Consider the following 23,768-nt stretch of genomic DNA (forward strand, 5'->3'; position numbering starts at 1 on the left):
GGGTCTCCTTTGAAGCTAGACACTTTACTGTCACTTCTTATGAGCTGCCCAAAGCCTTCAGTATATTTATTGCCTGAAACAGGTGCACCGGTAACAAAGGACTAGAAAAGTTTTTCTTTACAGAAAGGTATTTATTGCGATAGAGTACATCATACTACATGAGTTTCTTCTTGACCGATCTCTTAGGCCCTACATAAAACTCACATACAGACAAACCTTTGGTTAAACTCTCACAAGTGTTTGCAGGATTTCTATTTTAAAAGTGCTACATTTTAAGCAGGGGAATGGTCTCTACCAAGACCAAATTATCAGCTAAAAATTAATAAATCAAAAAATTTCCTAACTGCCAGTCCTCTTGCACATACGTAAGACAAAATACTTTTGTCTCATCCAGCAGGGGAACCGCTGCAAGGCTGATAACACAAAAGTACCTTTCTTTCCGCTGAATCAAGGAAAGGCTCTCTTTCTCTCGCTCTGAGTCATGACTCCAAACTGCCCCTGAGACAACAATAGGGACTGTGAAAGAACCCTGAACCAGCGGAGGTAGACGGGAAGTCATAAATCCACTTCCCCCTCATTTACAAGGTTTGTTCAATAAAGAATACAAGCCTATGTCAGAGCGGGAGCCTTTGGGTATGAAACAAAGAGATATTTATACGTATAAAATAGAAAAGTTAGTGCGGGTGCCAGAGAGAAGTGAGGGCACGTCTACTACCAACAATAAAAGCACCCCTTACAGTGTCAGCGTGGCCTGAACAGAGCCCCAGAGAAACAACGGAATTTTGGAAAGAGGCTACAGCTCGGGTCCTCCTAGATCCCCGTCAAAGATAATGGTCATACATGAAATATGTTCTGCAGGGCAAAATGAGAAATCAACACAGAATATACATGGGAGGGCTCAGCAATAAACAGAGTATTAAATTCTTGGGTCCACCTATGAACTTTCAGTGAAAGAAAGACCAAGCTGTTTTGCAGAAGAAAAGTTGTGAAGTCAGCTTCACGGGATAAGGAAACGCTCACCTGGATGTTGACAAACACGCCGTGGTAAGTCTCATACAGGACTCTGTTACCCTTCACGTGCAGAGGAAATTCGAAAGGAATTTCTGTTCTGCCGCTGGGAAATTTACCTGGTTTCACCATTTCGATGGTGCTGTTGATAATCTGGATGGGCTGTAAAGAAAACCCAAGTCAGTCCATCAACAAGCACTTCTTGATGCACTTTCTTTCACGTTACTGCGTCTATTAAATAATCTCCTGAGACACCGCACCCCAGCCCTCGGCCGCTCCCATCCTGGTGCCCTGTCAGCGGTGAGTTGGCCCAAGGTCTCTGGTTCATTTGCAGGACTGGATGCTTAGGCGTTTGGTGCACAGTAGGAAGTGATCTGATATACTTCCCTCCCTTATCCCGAAGTATCTCAGTTGACTGTCCTAACGACCCTTCCGGCGGGTACCTCCACCTTCAGAGTGAAGCAGACGTGCACGACACTTGGCAAGGTGCGGGGCCCTCGCGCAGCCCAGGGCACCCGTGCAGGCCTCCTCAGCTGGGCCCTTGGAGGGAAACAGTACTCACACTTGGAACCTGCCTAAAAGGCAGGTGTTACACCTTACTTAGTTAAGGTACTCTAAGCCATTGATTTACAATCACTTTGAGAAAATCCACAGCTTCTGAAGTGAGTCTCTAAGTGTTGATGGAAGAAAATAAGAAAACTGTGGAAAAACCTGGGAAGGTCCTGAATCTGAATACTCTTAATGAACCTTTCTCTCCTCTCAACTCTTTCTCCTTCAAAACTTAAAGAGTTAATAATATGTCCTTCAGGAAAAGGAAACTATAAGTATAGAAAAAAGACTTCACTTTCTAGAACACAGAACTTTAAGTGACAGAAAAGAACGGCTCTACCTGCATCTTACCTGAATGGCATACCCAACAGCAGCTGGATTCAAATAACAGTTAAAAGAACAGTTTTGTTTCAGGAACGTAAGTGCCAGAAGGCCCAGGCACAACTTCTCAGAGAGCTCTCGTCTCCTTAATGGCTGAAATTAGTCCCCCCACCCCAATCCTATCTAATGGGAATAAAAACAAGCAGACTTTCAATAACAGAATATATTCAAAATCAAAACATCTGAATGTTTTTTTCAGTTTGATTAGTAAATAGTAAAAGCATGACTACCACCATTCCTTGCAAAATAGCGACAAAGAACAAGCCAGACAGCAAGTAAAAACCACCACAGACGTTTGAAAAACGAACTAAAAACGTGCAACGCTAGCATTCTTACCTTAACAGAATTATAGAATGCTTCGAACACACCCACACTCTTGGCACTGAGTTGGAGGTTCACGGTTCCTTCCACTGTCAAGGAGACTCCCTGGTGCTGGACCGAATCCTTCCCAGATACGACCACCACCCCGGAGAGCATTTCCTGGGGGAGGGGAGACAGCCACCCAACACGTTAGCACGGCTCTTTCATCCACCTGGTCTACTAGCAAAGTCAGCCTCCGTAACCATCAATTTGTTCAAAGATGCAGACACTCATTGAGTGCTTATCACAGACCAGATGCCTGGATACCGGGATGAGGAAGGGCCGGCCCTGGGGGGTCCCGGGGGAAGGGCGGGGGGGCGAGGAATCTCATCCCATCACCGCCTTCATCCCATCACCGCCTTCCGGACACACCTTCGTTCCTGCTGGAGAATCCAAACAAATGTCTGATTTCAAAAGGGCAAAGAGAAGGGCCTGGGGGAAAGGCAGATTCACAGACCGTTACACAGGAGCGTGTATGGCGAGCTCCTCAGAAGGAATATGACACAATAAGAGCCTTTTCTTTAGGTTCTTTCTCAATTATGCTGACTGAGATGATTACACACTGTCAAACGCATGAATAATTGAGCACGGCTGCTGGCCGGGTGTCCTCTGCCCAGAGAGCCTCGTGGGGGGCCTGGAGGTCGTGGATATACCACCCGACGGCCACACGGCCCTTCACTAAGCCCCCAGCCCCTCTGTGCCTGCTTCCTGCTGGTGGACAGTCGAGCCCAGATTTCCCTGGTTCATGAATCATTTAAGAAAGACTTCACAACAGAGCATCCATTCACATCCATTCACTTCTCTGGAGATAATCACTGAGTCACAGAATATGGACATTAACTACATTCCTTCCTGTCACCGTGGGCTTGACGGTCTCAAGTTGCGACTGGGGTTTGCGTGGAACAGGAAGTTGAGAAGATTAACTAGCACCAACCAAAGGAAATCCACAACAATCACAAAACAACGTGTTTCTGAAATGACCTCGAGAAACGGTTTGTGACTGTTCTCAAATGGTAATGTGATGGCAGAACTTGACAAAAAGACGAAAAAAAGAAAAACAACAAAAATTAAAAATGGCCCCACAAAGCAATTATACCCCAAAAAAGATGTTAAAAAAAATGGTCCCACAGATCAAAGCATTAAAAAAATCTGTCCTCCTGGCATTTAAATCTGTTTACCTTTTATTTTCTCTAGTCATCTGGTGAAAAAACTTTCACCAAGTTCTTAAATTATGTGAAATTTTGGGAGCAGGGACTATTCTATGTCCCTTAAATATGCTAAGTATTTTGGCTTTGTTTCCCATTCCCCATCCCAAAGCGCTAAAGTCTAAATTAAACAAACACTCTCAGCTCCCTTTTAAGCAGAATTCAAGGGGTAGAACTCATTTTGTTCTTAACATAAGAAGCTCGTAAGAGAATTTAAATGAAACCCCTTCTGAAATACTAATTTTACTTTTAAATTTAATTAAAATTAATTCTATTAATTTTTGTACAACCTAAATGAAATTTAAAAATCTGATTTTTAAGAATTTAAATCCACTAGTATATTTTAAGAAATATGCTTTACTAGTATGTCCCAGAATTAAAATCAGAGAAAACAATTCATGAACTTTATCAATTAAACAACACAATAGTACTTGGTTCTGCTTCTATTTAATTGTAATGTATTCAGTAAATCTCATGGGAACAGGATCTGGGTTGACCACTGAATACCATATTATAATCACGACATCAATAGAACTGTTTCCTTCCTTTAATCCCTATGGCATAAGAAGGAAAAAGCAGTGAAGTACCCTGGAAATTAGCAGAGTAAATATTTTATGATTCTTTTGTCATTCCTTGATTTCAATTAAGAAATATAATAGAGACAATAAAAAATTAATATAATATTTGCAGATAAATTAGGCATTCTAACAATACACAGGTCCATTCAATTCCTACCAACATAAGAAAGATAAAGAATTAGTCCAAGTACAGCCCACGGAGCCAAGAATTTTAAAACAGATATTTCAAGAAAGAGTTAAGACCCATGGTAAGAAGACGACTGACACTTCTTTTTGTTTTTTTAAATTGAGGTATAATCGACATACAACACTGTATTTGTTTTAGGTATACCAGACAATTCTTGGTTAATCCTGGTGAGAGAGGAGAGAATAACTTGTATAACTGAAATTAACGAGAACCCAAGACCTCACCAAGAACTTCCCGCTCAGACTTCCACCTAGAAGGGTCAACAGGGAGAAAAGATCAGGGCCGTGGACAGCGAGGGTACCTCGCTGGTACTGTGACGTGATAAGTGGGGTCCCTCACTGAGGGCCATGATTTCAAAGAGGAGCCCCTCCTGGACGTAAGGATGACAATGAACCCCGGAAACAATGTACAGCGTGTGCTGATTTTCGGGGGGAGAAGAGCCATGGCTTTTGTCACATCAGCAAGGAGGCCCTTGCCCTGAGAAAGGTTAAGAAACAGAGAAAGACGCAGGCTCCGCACTCGTGTGCGTGTAGCCGACACGAGGAGACAGATCCCAGCGCTCTGGCCCGCCCGTGTGGCCCTCAGAGGGGACCCGCAGCCGCCACACTCCCACCAGCATCGGCAGAAGCCGGGCCCTGGGGGGGTGCGTCCCGCGCGCGCCCCGCGGCCAGCCCGCAGCAGGGGGGCTCCAGGCTCTGCCCGGAGGAGCCGAGTCCAGGGGAAGGCCTGGAATCCCGGCACCAGAGCCAAACCAGAAGCGGGGGCGCCCAAAGTCTCCGGGTCTCCCCCGCTGACCGGCCGCCGGCTTTCTCCGCAGAAGCCACCGCCGAGGCTTCCCGAGGGGGCTGAGAGGCTGCGGCTTGTAACTTTGTATTCTCTAAACGGAAGAGGCCGCTAGCGAACTCCACAACTCTTTTCTTCTTTGTTCTCCGGAATCTAATGCCAAACCCGTAATTAGAGCTCTGGGCTGCAGGAGGGCAGCGTCGAGTCAGCAACGCCCCCGCCCGGCCTCCTGGAAATCACCCAGAAGAACAAGACACAAAACCACAAACGCCCTTCTCGGTGAAGCAAGGAGACGGCTAAGTGCCGTGAAATAGGTGAAGACGAGCAGGGGCCGCGCAGTCAAAAGGCGAAGTGAGGCCCGCGGCTGCAGGAAGCCGCTTCTGGAAGGTGAGGGGCACCTGGGAGGGAGCCTCCCGACGCCCCACGCGGGAAGCAGGAGCTGTGACCCGCCCCCCAGCTGCTTCTCACATACGGGGGCCGGGGGTAAAGGTTAGAGAGACTCACGTCAAACCTCAGCCCGCGCGGTCCAGGAATAAATCATCTCCTGCAAGAAGGAGACACTGACAGAACCAGCAGAGGTGCTTGGACACACAAAGCACAGACCACGTGGCTCTTCTACGTAAAGGAACTCCACAGGGTAAAAAGGCCAGTCATTTCCACGGCCCTACAGATGGGGGCTCCAGCCCCACCTGTGTGACCTCATCTCTAAACGCTCCCCCTCAGCCACTCCTCTCCACCGTCCTGGCCCCCGCATCCAGCCTCAGGACGTGTGCACACACTCCTCCCCCACCTGGATGCTCTTCTTCTAGAACCCACGTGGCTCGTGACGAAAACTCTCTCCTTGACCAAACTCTACTCAGCCTTTTTTTTTTTTTTTTTTTTTTTTTGCGGTACGCGGGCCTCTCACTGTTGTGGCCTCTCCCGTTGTGGAGCACAGGCTCCGGACGCGCAGGCTCGGCGGCCATGGCTCACGGGCCCAGCCACTCCGCGGCATGTGGGATCTTCCCGGACCGGGGCACGAACCCGCGTCCCTTGCATCGGCAGGCGGACTCCCAACCACTGCGCCACCAGGGAAGCCCTACTCAGCCTCTCTCGAGCTCTTTTTCAACTAGGCCTCGGCTTTTGATTTCCGTGTTCCTCTCTGCATCGTCTGATTGTAGCAAGAATTCTGCTAAGTCAGTTGAACCACCCTCCATATCCATCACCCTCAACACCTGACCAGGTTCCTCGTTCTCCACCTCTCCTGGCCCCGGGGGGTGTCTGATGAACCTGGCCTGCCTTCAGCAAGAACCCTGTGAGCTGGTTTATTCCTTTACCCTCCTGATGTTTCTTCTCAGTAATTTTCCATCCAGTGACACCCCCCCCACACTCTGCTCCCTGGCGATAATTACCACTTGCCCACACTGCACTCAGAGTGGAGCCTCTTTTCGCCACTGCAAGACCCACTGCAGTGGTCCCTACATCCATCGCAACAGCTCCCCCCTGAATAAAGTCTGCTTTACCATCTTCAACAAGGACCATGGATAATTTTTTCTCTCACACTCGCTCCCTCTTCTCCATCAAGTTGGTGCTCAAATGACAGCATCCTCATGAGGACTCCCCTGACCACTCCTATTAAAACTGCACTACCCGCTTTTCAACACTCACTTATCCCCCCTCCCTAACTTTGCTCTGCAGCACGTGTCGCCTTCTAAAATACTCCATAAGTGCTTATCTATTTTACTTATCACCTGTACTCCTGGAATGTAAACTCCACAAGGGTAGAGTGACAGCAAGAGCAGGCACTCGATGTTTACTGAACAAATAAATGACTACCCACCAGAAAAACACAGCACCATCAAGCAGATGGAAACCGTGAACATGCATTTCACCGTGAATTTTTCAACGTCATGATGCAATTGCTTCTATGAGGGATGAACACAAGACAGAGCTACGAGAGTTCAGGGATAAGATGGTGAGGCAAAAGAAAGAGATAAAAAATATAAGAGAAGCTCAGAAAAGAAGTGGAAGGAAAAAATAAAACAAAACCATCACAGAAAAGGAGGTGAAACTGAAAGGGGTTCAAAATACATACAGGACAGAAATGAGAAAATTCAAACAAATCGTGTGAAAATTTAAGAAAGAATTAAAAAGAATCACCAGAGAAAAAGATAAATACAAAAGACCATGAGGAACATCCAACATATGCATAATGAAGTTCCCAAATAAGAAAACTGAAATAATGGAACACAACATGTTTACTGATGTAATTTTTAAACACTGAAAAAGCAAATGGATTAGGAACAGTTAAGAAAATGATAGACTCTAGTAAAACTATTCTACTTAAAAAAAAGAAAGAATCCTTTAGGAGTCAGGCAAAAGAAAAGTCACTTACAAGAGGGGGAAAAGCAGACTTCTTCACAGCAAAATACAATCCAAAATGAAAGTACAGCAATACTCATTACAATGCTCAAGGAAACAAGTGTGATGATACTAGGGTTTTAGACTTACCTAAACAATTGCTCACATATAAAAGAAGTTTTACGTGTGCAGAAACAAACAAACAAAACCCCAAGGAGCACTGCATAAAAAGCCTTCTTGAGGAACTGATTAGATAGTGAACTATAACTCTTCAAGAGAAACCCTCCATCAAAACCAATTGTGAGGACTGGATCCATTCAACTGAAAGAATAAGACTAAGAGGCATGTGATGATTATGGTGAGAGAGCAGAGTGCAAAATACAAGGCCTGACAGTGCAGAAACTACTTAAATAACACCAGTTGGGCAACTAAGGGGCTAGAAAGTGGGAGGCAGTACAATGTACGTGGCTTCCTTGTCCTTGACAGCTGGGGTTTAAAAACGTATCATTGAAACCATGCTCTCCAATACGGTAGCCACTAGCCATATGTGGCTATTTAAACTTAAATTTATATTAATTAATATTAAGGAAAATTTAAAGTTCAGGTCCTCAGTTGCCCTAGCTACATTTCAACTGCTTGCAAGCCACATTATGGCTAGTGGCTATCACAACGGACAGGGCAGATAAATAGCACATTCACATCATCACAGAGAGTTCTACTGCACAGTGCTGATTTAAAGTTAATAAATCAAATAATGTTGTACAAATAAAGTTAATAAATTAAACACCAATAAAGGTAATATTTGTAAATAACTAAGATCAGTTGGTAGAAGAGAAGGGAGAAGGAAAGAAGAGGAGCTATACTAATTTCACCATTGTTCAGAGTAGAGAATTAGTAAGTAACATCTAAAACAGAGAAGATTTAGGGTACAATAAAAAGCTTTAAGGATAAGAATTATAATAAAACTGCAAATTATTAGAAGATCATACAAACAACATAAAGCAAATAAGACTGTAGAGAGGCAGATGTTCTAAAAGCTTCTTTAAAGACAATACCCCAAGGACCTCCCTGGTGGCACAGTGGTTAAGACTCCACGCTCCCAATGCAGAGGCCCGGGTTCGATCCCTGGTCAGGGAACTAGATCCCACATGCATGCTGCAACTAAGAGTTCGCATGCCACAACTAAGGAGCTGGCGAGCTGCAACTAAGGAGCCTGCCTGCCGCAATTAAGACCCAGTGCAGCCAAATAAATAAATAAAATAAATATTTAAAAAAATGTTAAAAAAAACCCAATCCCTCAAATGATAACATAGCACCAGTAGCAGAATTAATGCCAAACATATGTCATATTAATAAACAGGCTAAATTAATACCTATTAAAAAACAGACGTTCAGATTTGATCTCAAAGCAAAACCCAATTTTATGTTGTACGACAAAGAAGCACCTAAAAATGGCAGGGGTGAGGGTGGATTTGGAAAGGCTGAGGAAGAAAGGATAAGCAAAGGTATATGAAGCAAATGGAAGAAATAAATCGCGGGCTGTAATCTTAATATCAGACAAGGCTGAGTTCTGAGAAAGAAGGATTAAACCAGACAAAGAAGGGCACTGTATGCTTTTAAAGGGTACAGCCCTCAGGAGAGACATGCGGCATCACTATCTGTGGATCAAATAACACAGCATCAACACTCAGAGCAAAAACCACAGGGGATACAGGAGAAAACTGAGTAAAACACATTCATTGTGGGAAATGTTAATTTACCCCCCTTAGCCAGGATGGAAAAGAGGACAAAAAGAAGAAAAGATATAAGCATCTTAGTTACACATCAATAAAGTATAACTAACTGAACTCAATATACAACATGCTGACCTCCACACCCTGAATGGAGTAAGTCCAACAGGTCTTTCTTTAGGAAAAAAAATAGCAAAGCAAATTATTAATCTAATCGAGAAATAAAAAATATCAAAGATATAGCAGTAATTAAAATAAGAATAAAAGAACACATTGTTCAATTGCATATAAGTAAATTTGAAAAGTTGGTAAAGTGAATTACTTTTCTAGGAAAATATAATTTACCCAAACTAACTCCAAAAGACACAGGAAAGCTAAAGCAAATAAATCACCATAGAAAAATCAGAGAAAGTTATACACAAGCCCCCCCAAAGCACCAGGCCCAGAGACTTTCACAGATCATTTCCAAGTGTGTAAAGTACAGAAAGTTCCAATGTTAAACTACTCCAAAACACAGAAAAGTAAAGAATTTCTTTTAAAAAATAAAGCAAATATATCAATGACACCACAGTAAGAGAGTATCTATACACACAACACACCCATACAAAAAGAAAACTAGATTTTTCTCACTTATAAATACCAGTGCAAAAGCCCTATATAAGATACTAGCAATACAATCCAGTAGCAACTTAAAGGAATATTACACCGTAAGTATGTGGGATTTAGTCCAGGAATGTATGGATAGCTCAACTGCTGAGGAGAACTATTAATACAACTCACAGTTAATAGCTCTCTAGAGAAAGATCGTAGAGTCATTGCCATAGATGCTGAAAAGTCACTTGCTAAAATTAATATCCATTCTTGATAAAATTCTTATTAGTAAAATAAGAATAGAAGGATATTTCCTTACCCAGAAGCCAGCATCAAACTTAATGGGAAATGAAATACACTGCATTTAAGTCAGGAATAAAACAAGGATGACCACTATCATCACTATTAACGTACTATATGTACTAGTTAATGCGATGAAACTAGAGAAAGAAGTATGAACTGAAATGGAGGCAAAATTATCATTATTTGTAGATGACATGACTGCATGCCTGAAAGAACCCAAGAGAATTTACTGAAAACTATCAACATGAAGAGAATTTCAGGAAGGAAGATAGCTGGGTACAAAATTAATATACAGAAATCAATAAGGCAACATGTACACAACAACAATCAATGAGAAGATACACTGGAAGAAAATACTTTCTTTTTAAAACCAACAAAAAGTTAAAACATTATAAATCAATTTAACAGGAAATGTCTAAAACCCTTAGAAGATGAAAACTTAAAACACAGTTGAAGGGCACAAAAGAAACAAATGGAAAGCCACACCATGTTTTTACACCCTTTACATGTCTACTTTCAGTCTATAAAGGTAACATAATCCAAAGAAAACAACATCAGAATTGTTTTTTCTTTTTTAGAGGTGGGCTGGGGTGAGACAGACTAGACAAGCTGATTTTAAAACTCATCTGGAATAATAAATAATAATAATAAATAATAAATAAATTTTGAAATGAGGAGAAATGAGGGGGACTAGCCCTACGAGATATTATAACACCTCAATAACTTACAAAGTGAGGTGCAGGGCAAGTACAGGCTGAAAGATCAATGGAACAAGAGGGAAACTCCAGATATAAACCCAGATACATGGGAATTTAGTAGGTGATAAAGGAAGCATTTTAAATCCAGAGGGAGAAGTTGGAATATTCACTAAATAATACTGGAAAACCAGCCAGAGGTCTGGGGGGAAAAACTATCCAGAAAACTGGCAAAAAAAATTAAGCTGGATCCATACTGCAGACCTTTGCAGGTAAAAAGTTCTAAATGCATCGAAGACTTAAATGTAAAAATTGAATAACCAAAATTTTAGAACCACAGGGAATGATTTTTATCATATCAAAGTGGGGAAGGCCTTTCTAAGAATGACTCAAAACTCTGAATAATAAATGATTACAAATACAACCAAAAATAGTTTGTTACATAAAAGTGATTACAAGCAACATCACTTACATAAATGATAAACTAGAGAAATAGTGCAACTTAATATAACAGGTAAAAGGCTAATTTCTCTAATATTTTAAGAACTCCTAAAAACTAAACAAAACAAAAACCACCTAACAACCTAAGAGAAAAATTGAATGATATGAAAACAGGTCACAGAAAAGGAAAAGCAAATTACTCCTAAGCCCATGAAAACATGCTCAATATCAATGATAACATGAGAAATGATAATTAAAACTATACTAAGTACCATTTTCCACCTATCAGATTAGCAAAGACCAAAATATATGATCATATTATGGTAGGGGAGGGGGCAACAGGCACTCTCATACATTGCTGAGGGTAGCTGAGAATACCACAATCTTGTACGGGCCATTTGGCAAAACCGAACACACTTTACAAACACCTGGGCCCAGCAATACCACTTTTAGGAATTTTCCTCAAAGACATTTGCACGTTGAAATGATTATGAACAGTAGTTACTCACTGCAACATTGTTTGTAATAACAAAAGAATGTAAACAACCTAAATTCCAACAATAAGAAAATGGTGGGTTCTCCCTTTAATATCTTGGAGATATTCATATTAGTACATATATGTTCTTTTTTTTTAAAGGCTGCATGTTGCACCATTGTGAAAAATGGGGAGAAAAAGAACATTTATATATATCTACTTGTATATGCATAAAATAACTTTGGCAGAAATGACAAGAAATCGAGAGCTTTTAGTTGCCCCATAGGAGAGGACCTTGATGGACAAAGGAGGGCAGACGCATCCATTCTGGAACTCATGAATTTTAAACCATCTGCACTGATGTTAACTGGTAACATAATAAATCAATTTTAAAATAAGATCAATCCCAGACTGGGTGACCTCTAAGTGTAAAAATGTACAAAGTTCTAAGCCCCTTAAACGTTGATGACACAAGGGCACAGTCGTCTTCCTCAGGAAGAGATCTAAAGATTGTACGCTAGAAAGTCACATTCTCTGGATTACCTCTTACTTTGGACTTGAACACAACTGCTAGGGAAGTGAAAGTCTCTGAGTTAATGCCTCAGCCGCTCTCTCTCTAATATTTTCCTCTCTGATGGGCCCAAGCAGCATGAGGAGCCTCACAGCCATCGTTGTCCCCAGGAGTCCTCTGAGTCTTTGAACAAGTCCTTCCTTCCTAACGTTTCAGCGATACTCTTAGAACCGCCTGGGATTCTTATACCACATTGGTCTAGAGATCCTGTACCCCAAGAGTGAGTTGCCCTTTCATTTACAGACAGTGAACCAAATGTGTTAAGCAGTTCACTAACATAAAAAAAAAATCACAAGGTAAATCACTGAGCTAGGTGGGGAAACACAAGTGGACTTTGGCTTGTTGAAAGACTCTAGTCCTTAGTGGCACTGAGAGACCCATTTTGGTTGGAAAAGGGAAATCAGACCCATTGAAGAGATTTCAACTCCTTAGGTGTCCCCATCTCCATTTTTCTGTAAAACAACTGTTTTCCATCGTGTTTTAAAACAGAATAAACAATCACCAGATATTTCTCCACATATTAAGTATTAGGCCAATATTGTGTGGTGTTTACTAAGGTTCTAGAAAGGAGAATTTTGAAGAGATGCATCATCTCCAATTTATCATTAAAACCAAGACAATGCTGTTGAGCAATCCCATTCCTAGATTCTACTCAAATGAAATCGAAGATTATGTTCACACAAAAATCTGTACACAAATATTTCCTGTAACTTCACTCATCATCACCCAAGTGTCCTTCAACGGGTGAATGGAGGAACAGTGGTACATCCATGAAAGAGAAGACAACTCAGCAATAAAAAGGAACAAACTACTGACACACAGCAACTTGAATGAGTCTCAAAGGCATTATGCTAAGTGTTAAGGCCAGATTCAAAAGGCTGCGTGTCGTACAACTGCATTTATGTCACATATGTGACCTTCTGCAAAAGGCCAACTATAGGGATTAAAACCACATCAGTGCTTGCCTGAGGCTGGGGCGGGTGTGGGGGAAGAGGCTGAGTACAGAGGACATGAGGGAATTTGGGGGAGTGCCAGACCTGTTCCATATCTTGATTGTGATGGCAGCTAAGGTCTCGGAAAAACTTGCAGTGAAAAGAGCAATCTATTGTATGTAATATACGTCAGTTAAGAAGCTCACGAAGATAATCAAGAAAGAAACACAGTTATCCTACCTTGTTGACAACAGAGTCATATTCTTAAAGTGATTAATATTTAAGTAAAAATCAAGCAGTTCATTAGCAATGAAACTGTAACAAAATACTGAGATACTAATTTGTGTGGCTTATATACACGTACTGCCAAAACAGTAGAAATAATACAATCATTCAGTCAACATATATTTTTGGCATGCGTACCATGCATCAGATACCGTTCCAGGCACCAGGGACAGGGCAGTGAACAAAAGAGGTAAAGCCCTTGTTCTCAGCGGGCTTACATTTCAGTACTGCATTCTGATGGTGTACTAATATGGTAAAACAAAGCAGGTTTCTTCTAGGTCAGTAGAGTACAAGTATAGGTCTAAATACTCAGTAAAACGGGCTGACAAAAATCACAGCTACTGTCCGATGGAGCCATCTCTGAAATTTCTAGTTCTGAAATTTTCTTGAGAGTCTGGAAAAGAAAGCTGAGCCCCTGAGTAAAAGTTTAGATGAAAGGGGCAAAATGAGATTGCCAATACTAGTCAGAAAAGTAAAAATTAATAAGAGTAAGTAAATATGAGGTCTTTAGCGCAGGAATATTAAAATCGAACCTTGGTGTGCTGTGTGGTTTCAGGGGTTAGATACTACATATTAGCAAAATTATGAGTTAATACAGATGACTAGATTTCAGATTTCAATAACATTAAAACTCACAGAAACTTTATAGTGTTGATACTCGTTTGGCACTATTGGCCTAAGTGAATGTGAAGACTCCAGACTATAAACCCAAGAGTTTAGGAGAGCTCTGACCGCAGAGGCGTCTGGGAGATGGTCTGATTACAGGCCAAAGTAATGACCGTGGAATACAGGCAGATGGCCAAAGGAAATGCTCTGAGTAGCCAGCCCAACACTTACATAACGAACCACCACCACCAAATTGAACAGCCGTCAGAGGGAACTCAAGTATGAGACCGACAGTGCACCATCCAAATCCAAGGCACAGGCAAACTCCAGGAACAGAAGAGCGAGCGGTGAGCCCCGCAGCAAACTAGGCCACGCCAAGGGCTGCTGAAAGCAGGAGCTCATAGAAGAGCTCAGGGCAGACACGTGCTGCCCAGCACAGGTGCAGCCTCCCTGCTTCAGACTGGCCCGGCAGCTCCCAGGGCCACCGTTCCATCCCACAGCAGAGGCTGGGAATGTGGAGCATTAGTCCTGGGAAATGCATACAGAGCAGTGAAGGGGAGACAGAGAATATTACTTCTCATCTGATACTCCCTCCTATTACTTGAATGTTCTCAGCAAGTTAAAACTTTTTTAACATACAAAACAAATATAAACTCTTTTGAAATATCCAAAACAAATGGACACTATTATATCTTTTTTTAATTTTAAAAAAGTTTTTTTCCTGATTATTATTGAAGAGGGGAATTTCGGTCCATCTGCCCCTTACTTTTCCACTGATGGGACTTGTGCTCCTTTCCCAAAGATTATGATTTGCATTTTAGAGTAATGGTCCTAAACGATCTCTTCTGATGAAACAAAGGAAGGGCCGGTTTTTGGTTGACGTCATGCCTAGTGTGTGACAGTAAAACTGTAAGCCTAAGTAAGACTATCATCATGGTGGGACAGGGCAGTGAGGATTAATGGAACCCAGTCATCATTAGAAAGCATGAGTGCCAATGTCACACAACACAAGAACCTGCCAGCAGCTGGGAGGACAGCTGGTGTAACCCTTCCAGTTACTCAGGGGCAAGCTCTTTCGGGGCATCAGAAATCCAAGGTCAGAATAGATTAATTAGGTACAGGTTCCCATCAAGAGTTAAAGGCTACCTACAATCTCATACTACCCTTCCCAGGATGAGTTTAAACACCAGGGAGAACAGTGAAGGACAGACTCCATCAGCTTCTGCTGGGTCTACTGGCCCAAGAACCCCAGGTGAGCAGGTTCAAGGAGGAAACTGGCAGAAGCCTAACCAAGGATGCTCAGTCCATGGGTAACCTTGGTACTCATGGATGGTGGGTCTATGATCTGTATGGAGTTAGAAGGCTACCTTTTTTTGACTTAAATCCTCCAATAAATAAAAGCAAAATGCTTGAAGCCTGGCTGTACGCACTGTTATATCAGAAAGTTAACAGAGCCTGTAAGCTTTGGCATAAAACAAACTAAAATGGGATGATATGAAAAAGCTTCAACCTTGCTGGCTCTGGCTAGTCACTACATCCTACAACTAGTAGTTAGTTTCAGTTAGTTCCAGATGTGTGCAGATGCCTCAGCAGCCACTTTGGGATTTGAGGAAGAGTCAGGGAGGGCAGGGTGGGGGGCTCACTTCAAATGAAAAAGTTCTGCTTTTATCTGCTTATAAAATGAACTATTTTAATGGATATTATATTTATTAAAATTAATGTATCAGAATGCTAATTGATAAGACTTCATTTAATAAAAGAGTCTCACTGCTTAGAATTGCAGCAGGGAGGAGTGGAATCGTTATTCTAAACAATGTTGTTCACTTTCTTGAGCTGTTTATGAGGAAACATTCACTGTAGTTTGTGAGATGAAGGGTAAGATATAGTTTCCGTCACCTTTAGAAAGGCTCCATTTCTCTGAGCCTGAATCTTCTCCTGCCTGCAAGTGAGAGAGTAGACTGTCTCTTCAAAACAGACAATAAAAGACAAAGGAAGTCCTTGTAAAAAATTTTTACTGAAATATAGCTAATTTACAATATCGTGTTAGTTTCAGCATCACAGCAAAGTGATTCAGTTACACACATACATGTTCTTTTTTTACATTCTCTTCCATTATAGGTTATTACAAGATATTGAGTATGGTTCCCTGTGCTACACAATAGGTCCTTGTTGGTTATCTATTTTACATATAGTAGTGTGTATATTTTAATACCAAACTCCTAATTTATCCCTCCACTCCTCCCCTTTGGTAACCGTAAGTTTGTTTTCTATGTCTATGAGTCTATTTCTGTTTTGTAAATAAGTTCCTTTGTATCATGTTTAGATTCCACACATAAACAATATCATATGATATTTGTCTTTGTCTGGCTTACTTCACTTAGTATGATAATCTCTAGGTCCATCCATGTTGCTGCAAATGGCATTACTTCATTCTTTTTTATGGCTGAGTAATATTCCATTGTGTGTGTGTATCTCACATCTTCTTTATCCATTCACCTGTTGATGGACACTTAGGTTGCTTCCACAACCTGGCAATTGTAAATAACGCTACAATGAACATGGCGTGCATGTGTCTTTCTGAATTATGTTTTTCTCTGGATATATGTCCAGGATTGGGATTGCAGGATCATACGGTAGCTCTGTTTTCAGTTTTTTAAGGAACCTCTATACTGTTCTCCATAGTGGCTATACCAGTTTACATTCCCACCAACAGTGTAGGATGGTTCCTTTTTCTCCACACTCCCTCCAGCATTTGTAGACTTTTTGATGATGGCCATTCTGACTGGTGTGAGGTGGTACCTCACTGTAGTTTTGATGTGCATTTCTCTAATAACTAGTGATGTTGAGCATCTTTTCATGTGCCTTTTGGCCACCTGGTCTTCTTTGGAGAAACGTCTTTTTAGATCTCCTGCCCTTTTTTTTTTTTTTTTTTTTTTGCGGTACGCGGGCCTTTCACTGTTGTGGCCTCTCCCGTTGCGGGGCACAGGCTCCGGACGCGCAGGCTCAGCGGCCATGGCTCACGGGCCCAGCCGCTCCGCGGCATGTGGGGTCTTCCTGGACCGGGGCACGAACCTGCGTCCCCTGCATCGGCAGGCAGACTTTCAACCACTGCGCCACCAGGGAAGCCCTCCTGTCCATTTTTTGATTGGGTTGTTTGTTTTTCTGATATTGAGCTGTACGAGCTGCTTGTATACTTTGGAGATTAATCCCTTGTCAGTTGCATCATTTGCAAATATTTTCTCCCATTCTGCAGGTTGTCTTTTTGTTTTTGGTTTCTTTTGCTGTGCAAAAGCTTTTAAGTTTGATTAGGTCTCATTTATTTATTTTTGTTTTTATTTCCATTACTCTAGGAGACGGATCCAAAAAGATACTGTTCCGATTTATGTCAGAGAGTGTTCTGCCTATGTTTTCCTCTAGGAGTTTTATAGTAGCCGGTCTTACGTTTAGGTCTTTAATCCATTTTGAGTTTATTTTTGTATATGGTGTTAGAGAATGTTCTAATTTCATTCTCTTACGTGTAGCTTTCCAGTTTTCCCAACACCTCTTAATGAAGAGACTGTGTTTTCTCTATTGTATGTTCTTGCCTTCTTTGTCATAGATTAATTTTTTTAATAAATTTATTTATTTTATTTATTTTTGGCTGTGTTGGGTCGTCATTGCTGCACGCAGGCTTTCTCTAGTTGTGGCGAACAGGGGCTACTCTTTGTTATGGTGCACGGGCTTCTCATTGCGGTGGCTTCTCTTGTTGTGGAGCATGCGCTCTAGGCACGCGGGCTTCAGTAGTCGTGGCACGTGGGCTCAGTAGTTGTGGCTCATGGGCTCCAAAGCTCAGGCTCAGTAGTTGTGGCGCATGGGCTTGGCTGCTCTGTGGCATGTGGGATCTTCCTGGACAAGGGCTCAAACCCGTGTCCCCTGCATTGGCAGGTAGATTCTTAACCACTGCGCCACCAGGGAAGCCCTGTCGTAGATTAATTGACCATAGGTGCGTGGGTTTATTTCTGGGCTTCCTATCCTGTTCCATTGATCTATCTTTCTGTTTTTGTGCCAGTACCATACTGTTTTGATTACTGTAGCTTTGTAGCATAGTCAAAGGCAGGCAGCCTGATTCCTCTAGCTCTTGTTTTTCTTTCTCAAGATTGCTTTGGCTATTCAGGGTCTTTTGTGTTTCCATACAAACTTTAAAATTTTTTGTTCTATTTCTGTGAAAAACGCCATTGGTAGTTTGATAGGAATTGCACTGAATCTGTAGATTGCCTTAGGTAGTATGGTCATTTTGACAATATTGATTCTTCCAATCCAAGAACATGGTATATCTTCCCCCCGTTCCTTTTATCTTCAATTTCTTTCTTCAGCATCTTATAGTTTTTGGAGTACAGGTCTTTTGCTTCCTTAGGTAGTTTTTTTCCTAGGTATTTTATTGTTTTTGATGGAATGGTAAATGGGATTGTTTCTTTAATTTCTCTTTCCGAACTTTCACTGTTAATGTATAGAAATACAACAGATTTCTGTGTGTTAATTTTGCATCCTGCAACTTTACTGAATTCATTGATGAGCTCAAGTAGTTTTCTGGTAGTGTCTTTATGATTTTCTGTGTATAGTATCATGTCATCTGCAAACAGTGACAGTTTTACTTCTTCTTTTCCAATTTGGATTCCTTTTATTTCTTTTCCTTCTGATTGCTGTGGCTAGGAATTCCAAAACTATCTTGAATAAAAATGGAGAGAGTGGACATCCTTGTCTTGTTCCTGATCTTAGAGGAAATGTTTTCAGCTTTTCACCAGTATGATGTTAGCTGTGCTTTACCATATACGGCCTTTATTATGTTGAGGTAGGTTCCTTCTATGTCTGCTTTCTGTGGAGTTTTTGAATTTTATCAAAAGCTTTTTCTGCATCTATTGAGATGATCATATGGTTTTTATTCTTCAATTTGCTAATGTGGTGTATCACAGTGATTGATTTGTGGATACTGAAAAATCCCTGCATCCCTGGGATAAGTCCCAATTGATCATGGTGTCTGATCCTTTTAATGTATTGTTGGATTCGGTTTGCTAGTATTTTGTTGAGGATTTTGCGTCTATGTTCATCAGTGATACTGGCCTGTAATTTTCTTTTTTGTGTGGTATCTTTATCTGGTTTTGGTATCAGGGTGATGGTGGACTTACACAATGTTTGGAAGTGTTCCTTCCTCTGCAATTTTTTGGAATAGTTTCAGAAGGATAAGTGTTAACTCTTCTCTACATGTTTGCTAGAATTCTCCTGTGAAGCCATCTGGTCCTGGACTTTTGTTTTGGGGAGTTTTTAAATCACAGATTCAATTTCAGTACTTGTAATTGGTCTGTTCATATTTTCTATTTCTTCCTGGTTCAGTCTTGGGAAACTGTACCTTTCTAAGAAATGAATAAAGCAATCTTTTAAAGAGATTAATGTGCCCAGAAAGTCCTATGTGCAAGTAGAGGACAATACTTGAAATTGATAGGCATTCTTCACTTCACAAAAGTATTTTACAAAAATTATACCTTTACTTGCTTGTGCTTATATGGAAAAGTATCTGAAAAGAGGCAGGACCCCAAGGCCAGAGAGCAACAGTGTACAGCTAGCTGGGTCTACCGCCCCACGCAGGGATTCAGACAGGCCTGAAGCAAGTCACTGCATGAACTGACCTCTCCCTAAACCCTCCATCCAAACAGGCCAAAGTTTATTTCTGAGCTTCGGAACGTTGTGCTTTTCTTGTTGGCATAATACCATCCGTTGTTGATTTGCTAATAATGCTCTTCTGCAACAGTCCGGGCTTCAATGTGCTCACTGGGAAGGGAAGCAGGTCAGCCCACCTGGCCGATGGCTAACGAGTAAGTCTGTTCTCCCAACAGAAGTTGAAGCCTAGAACCCTAACTGGGGGAGGGGGTGGTGTCACAGATTTGTCTGGTAAATGAAGTGCATTTACAGATAACAACTGCCGATTAAAATCTCTGAATGAAATGAAAACATATTCAGAGGTGGGGGGTTAAAAATCCCCAAAGTGGAGCTGAGATGAAAAAGGAAAGCAAATAGATAACTGGCTTCAACTGACAACTTTTCTGGAACCTGCCTGTACTAGGAGGGCAGATGACAAGCCAAGAGGCCTGGAGAGCACACGGGGGCAGAGGTGCAGGGAGAGTGGTGGGAGTGAGAGGGGGCCAAGGATGGAAGTCAGGGAGGACATCAGAGAGTCTGGTTGGCTGAGCCCGGAGGATGGTGGGGAGGGAGAGGACGCAGGTTTTAGAGTCGCAGGACCAGGGAGGGGGAGGTAAGCAGGACAGTAGCAATTAAGCTCCTGGCAGGTTGAGAGCGGGGACCCTCTCTAAGGAAGGTCACCTAGACTGGACACCTATAGAAGAGAGCAGCTGGGCTCTGCCAACTCAGGCTGGGGCAGCAGTGGGGAGGGGGTCAGAGAGGGGGAATGACAGGAGAAGACAGGTGCTGCTGACTCCCCAGCCTGCGAGCAGCACAGCTAAGGAGTTCAGCACTGGGGGACAGTCATTGCAGGAGTGGCTGGTGTCAAAGACTGCAGGTTTCGGCCCACGGAGAGGGCACTGCTGGCTGCACAGGCTGAACCCAGGACCACACAAGGCCAGGAGGTCTGGACTGTGGTCTCGGCATCAAGAAGAAGGCGGGGGAAAACCCAACCACCCTGCAAGAGTCAGAGCAGCCGGCAGGGGGAGGGGAGTGTCAAGGGTGTCCCTAACATGCTGAGACTTGTCCCAAGTCTAGACATGGACACGCCCACAGGGGCCAGGCAGGCGTCACTAATGCTCAGGCCAGGACAGAATCTGCTGCAACAAACACCAAACGGAGAACTAACGAACACTCTGACTGCATCCCACGGTTCAAACGGCATTGGACAACTCTGAAAATACTTCTCATGCATTATATAAGGGTTGGACAAACCTTTTCAGGAGTATTAGATAATTAGTGAGAAAAAACACCCACTTAAGGTTCAGATGACTGCGTTCCTTAATGGGTTCATACCTCCCACAAAGTTATTTTGAGATCCCTCCTAGCTCAAAGTTCTACCCTAAGAATTTGCACCAGCATCCAACTATAACTGACCGTTCACAAATCAAAAATCCAGCAGAACAAAGTAGAACAGTTAGGCTTCTTTTTTTCATACCATTCTAGCTTTGCAATTTTTCTTCATAATAATGAACTGGCATATAAAGGATTTTTCCTCTTTAAACTTTTCCTTTTTTAAACAAGAAATTACATGAAAGCCAAACAAGACAAAACGCAAACCTAGAAGTTCTTGTGGTAACAGTGATCAGCCCACCGTGCATAAATCCTTTATCACTGTAACCTGGCTATGCTGGACAGTAAATCTCCCGTTTATATTTTTCACAACCATAATATATAACAGTGTCATTTTCATGAGTACATGTGCCAGGGTTTCAGAAGGTAAAACATTCTGAATTTATAAAAACAAATGAACTATATTTACATTGCAAAAAGATTTACTGCAGGTCTCTTTTAGCCAATAAGCTCTAGTACATTGAAAATATAATGCAATTTAGAATGCATTTGAGTCAAACTTTTGGTCCAAGAACACATCTACTGCACCAAGCAAAGAAGTACATAACAAAGCCCAAGCCACACCCAGCTTGCAGTGCCCCAAATGCTGTCATCTGTATGCTCTCCCGGGTCCCTGGCCTCCGTTCTCCACGGGGAGACATCCAGCAATCTGTACAGCATCTGATAAGCCCTTACTGTTTGTAAGGTGCACCATCTGTAAGGTGCATGAACGACATGATTAACAACAAGGCAGACAGAGCAATTCTAGGTGCAAACTGAGATTGTGGAAAAGCGTAAGTATACCACCACCTACCGTTTGACCCCTACTTCGGGTCAAACCTATAGCAAATGTCTTGAAACTTTCTCTCATTTAATTCTCACAACAAAGCCTCTGAGCAGGTATCAGCCCCATCCTCCGGATGAGAATTAAGACCTGGAGAAGGCACACAGAGTTCCAGGCTTGGGAATAAAAAGACGTGATTTCAAACATTCACTCTTACATCAATGCCCTTGACATGCCGCTGAATTCTCTGAGTCTCAGTCTTCCCACACATAAAATGGGAGAGAAATGCCATCTCTTCAGTATTTGTGAGCATTAAAGCAGTCTGTGTGTTGGAAAGGGCTGTACTGGTACCATGTTATCATAAAACAGTATCAGTTAAGTGTTCTCTTCCTCAAAATTTCCAGGAATTTTCCCTGGAAATACACAAGTAGGGAATTTTTTTCACATTCCTGATTGCTCTGTATCATATATGGGGCTTTGGAAACACAAAATAACCTTCTGGATTCAATGAGTCGTCTCAGGGAGAAGGTTGCATTGCTCAAGCTCTGAGGAAGGCCTCCTGTCTCTGAGCTGTGCAAATTGTGACAAAGACTCTGGGGAATCAAATTCTGGACAATTTTCTATTTCTGAGTTAGAAGATAACCATATATACAGGAAGTCTGAAGTCCCTGTTCCCACATTTATTTGAACCATTCTCTTATGAATGACCATCCTAGGGACTTCCCTGGTGGTGCAGTGGTTAAGAATCTGCCTGCCAATGCGGTGGACACGGGTTCGAGCCCTGGTCCAGGAAGATCGCACATGCCACGGAGCAACTAAGCCCATGCGCCACAACTGCTGAGCCTGTGCTCTAGAGCCTGTGAGCCACAACTGCTGAGCCTGTGTGCCACAACTACTGAGCCCGTGTGCCACAACTACTGAAGCCTGCACGCCTAAAGCCCATGCCCCGCAACAAGAGAAGCGACTGCAATGAGACGCCCGTGCACTGCCACGAAGAGTAGCCACCACTCACCGCAACTAGGGAAAGCCCACATGCAGCAATGAAGACCCAACACAGCCAAAAATAAATAAATAAATTTATTTTTTAAAAAAAGAATGACCGCCCTAAAGCAAATACAAATAATGGGGGGGGGGGTCATGTGTAGCTGTGGGGATACATCAAAATAAGAATCTTACCAGCATCTGTCTAGAATTTATGTCTAGAATATTATTTATAATTACAAAGCAAAATCTGACTATACTTATAAGACAACAGTTTTCCTTTTCTGATCAATGCATTCATAAAACTATCAGTCTCATGAATTTTGCTTAAAGTCTATGTTTTAAGGCTTCAACTATCATTTAATAAAGTTTCTGAGCACTTACCAAGTGGCAGGTACTGAAAGGCCTAGGAATACAAATATAAACAAATTATTTTAGTTAGGCCGACTCAGAGAACAAATTAATTACAGCAGAAGTTAATCAGTGTGATGACTACGGTATATATAAAGTATGCTAGTAACCCATTATAGGTCACTACTAAATTATAGAAAACAATCCCGTGTTAGTCTTTCTTTTCTCTGACCACTGGAATTTCCTGGCATTCTTTTTCATCACAACCTCACTTTCTGGTTAAAGTTACTCTTCTCATAAGGACTTCTCTAAAATTTAAATATTAAACTTGGGAATTACTATAAGCCTCTAGTGAGAGTTTTTATAACAGAAATTAGAACACACACTTCTAAGCAAGTCACATGTCAAAGAAAAAGATCATAATGGAAATTAGAAGAAATTTACGTTGACAATCATAAAAATACTATGAATCAAATCTTGAGGGACAGGGCAGTGGAGCTTCTTTTGGGGTCTTCCCACATCCCCATAGCACCATCTTTTGAAACAGCGCCTTCTGCCAGCATCTAGGCAGTGATTTGACTTCTTCCAATC

The 23,768-nt window shown here is 42.0% G+C and overlaps 1 protein-coding gene across 6 annotated transcripts in view; it reads right to left on the bottom strand.

Annotated features, from left to right (window-relative positions):
• VPS26C (VPS26 endosomal protein sorting factor C) overlaps positions 1-23,768 on the bottom strand; it is a 70,452-nt gene that overhangs the window by 33,678 nt on the left and 13,006 nt on the right. For all 6 annotated transcript variants that reach the window (XR_012331612.1, XM_033856072.2, XM_033856073.2 and 3 more), the window contains exons 2-3: positions 2,275-2,418; positions 1,021-1,170 (exon numbers count right to left, since the gene is read on the bottom strand). Coding sequence is in view for 5 of the 6 variants with exons in the window: in XM_033856073.2 (XP_033711964.1) it covers positions 1,021-1,170; positions 2,275-2,418 (294 nt within the window). In the remaining variant the exon portion in view is untranslated. The remainder of the gene's footprint in view (positions 1-1,020; positions 1,171-2,274; positions 2,419-23,768) is intronic.

The sequence above is a fragment of the Tursiops truncatus genome, chromosome 4, assembly GCF_011762595.2.
Source record: "Tursiops truncatus isolate mTurTru1 chromosome 4, mTurTru1.mat.Y, whole genome shotgun sequence".
Lineage (NCBI taxonomy): Eukaryota > Metazoa > Chordata > Mammalia > Artiodactyla > Delphinidae > Tursiops > Tursiops truncatus.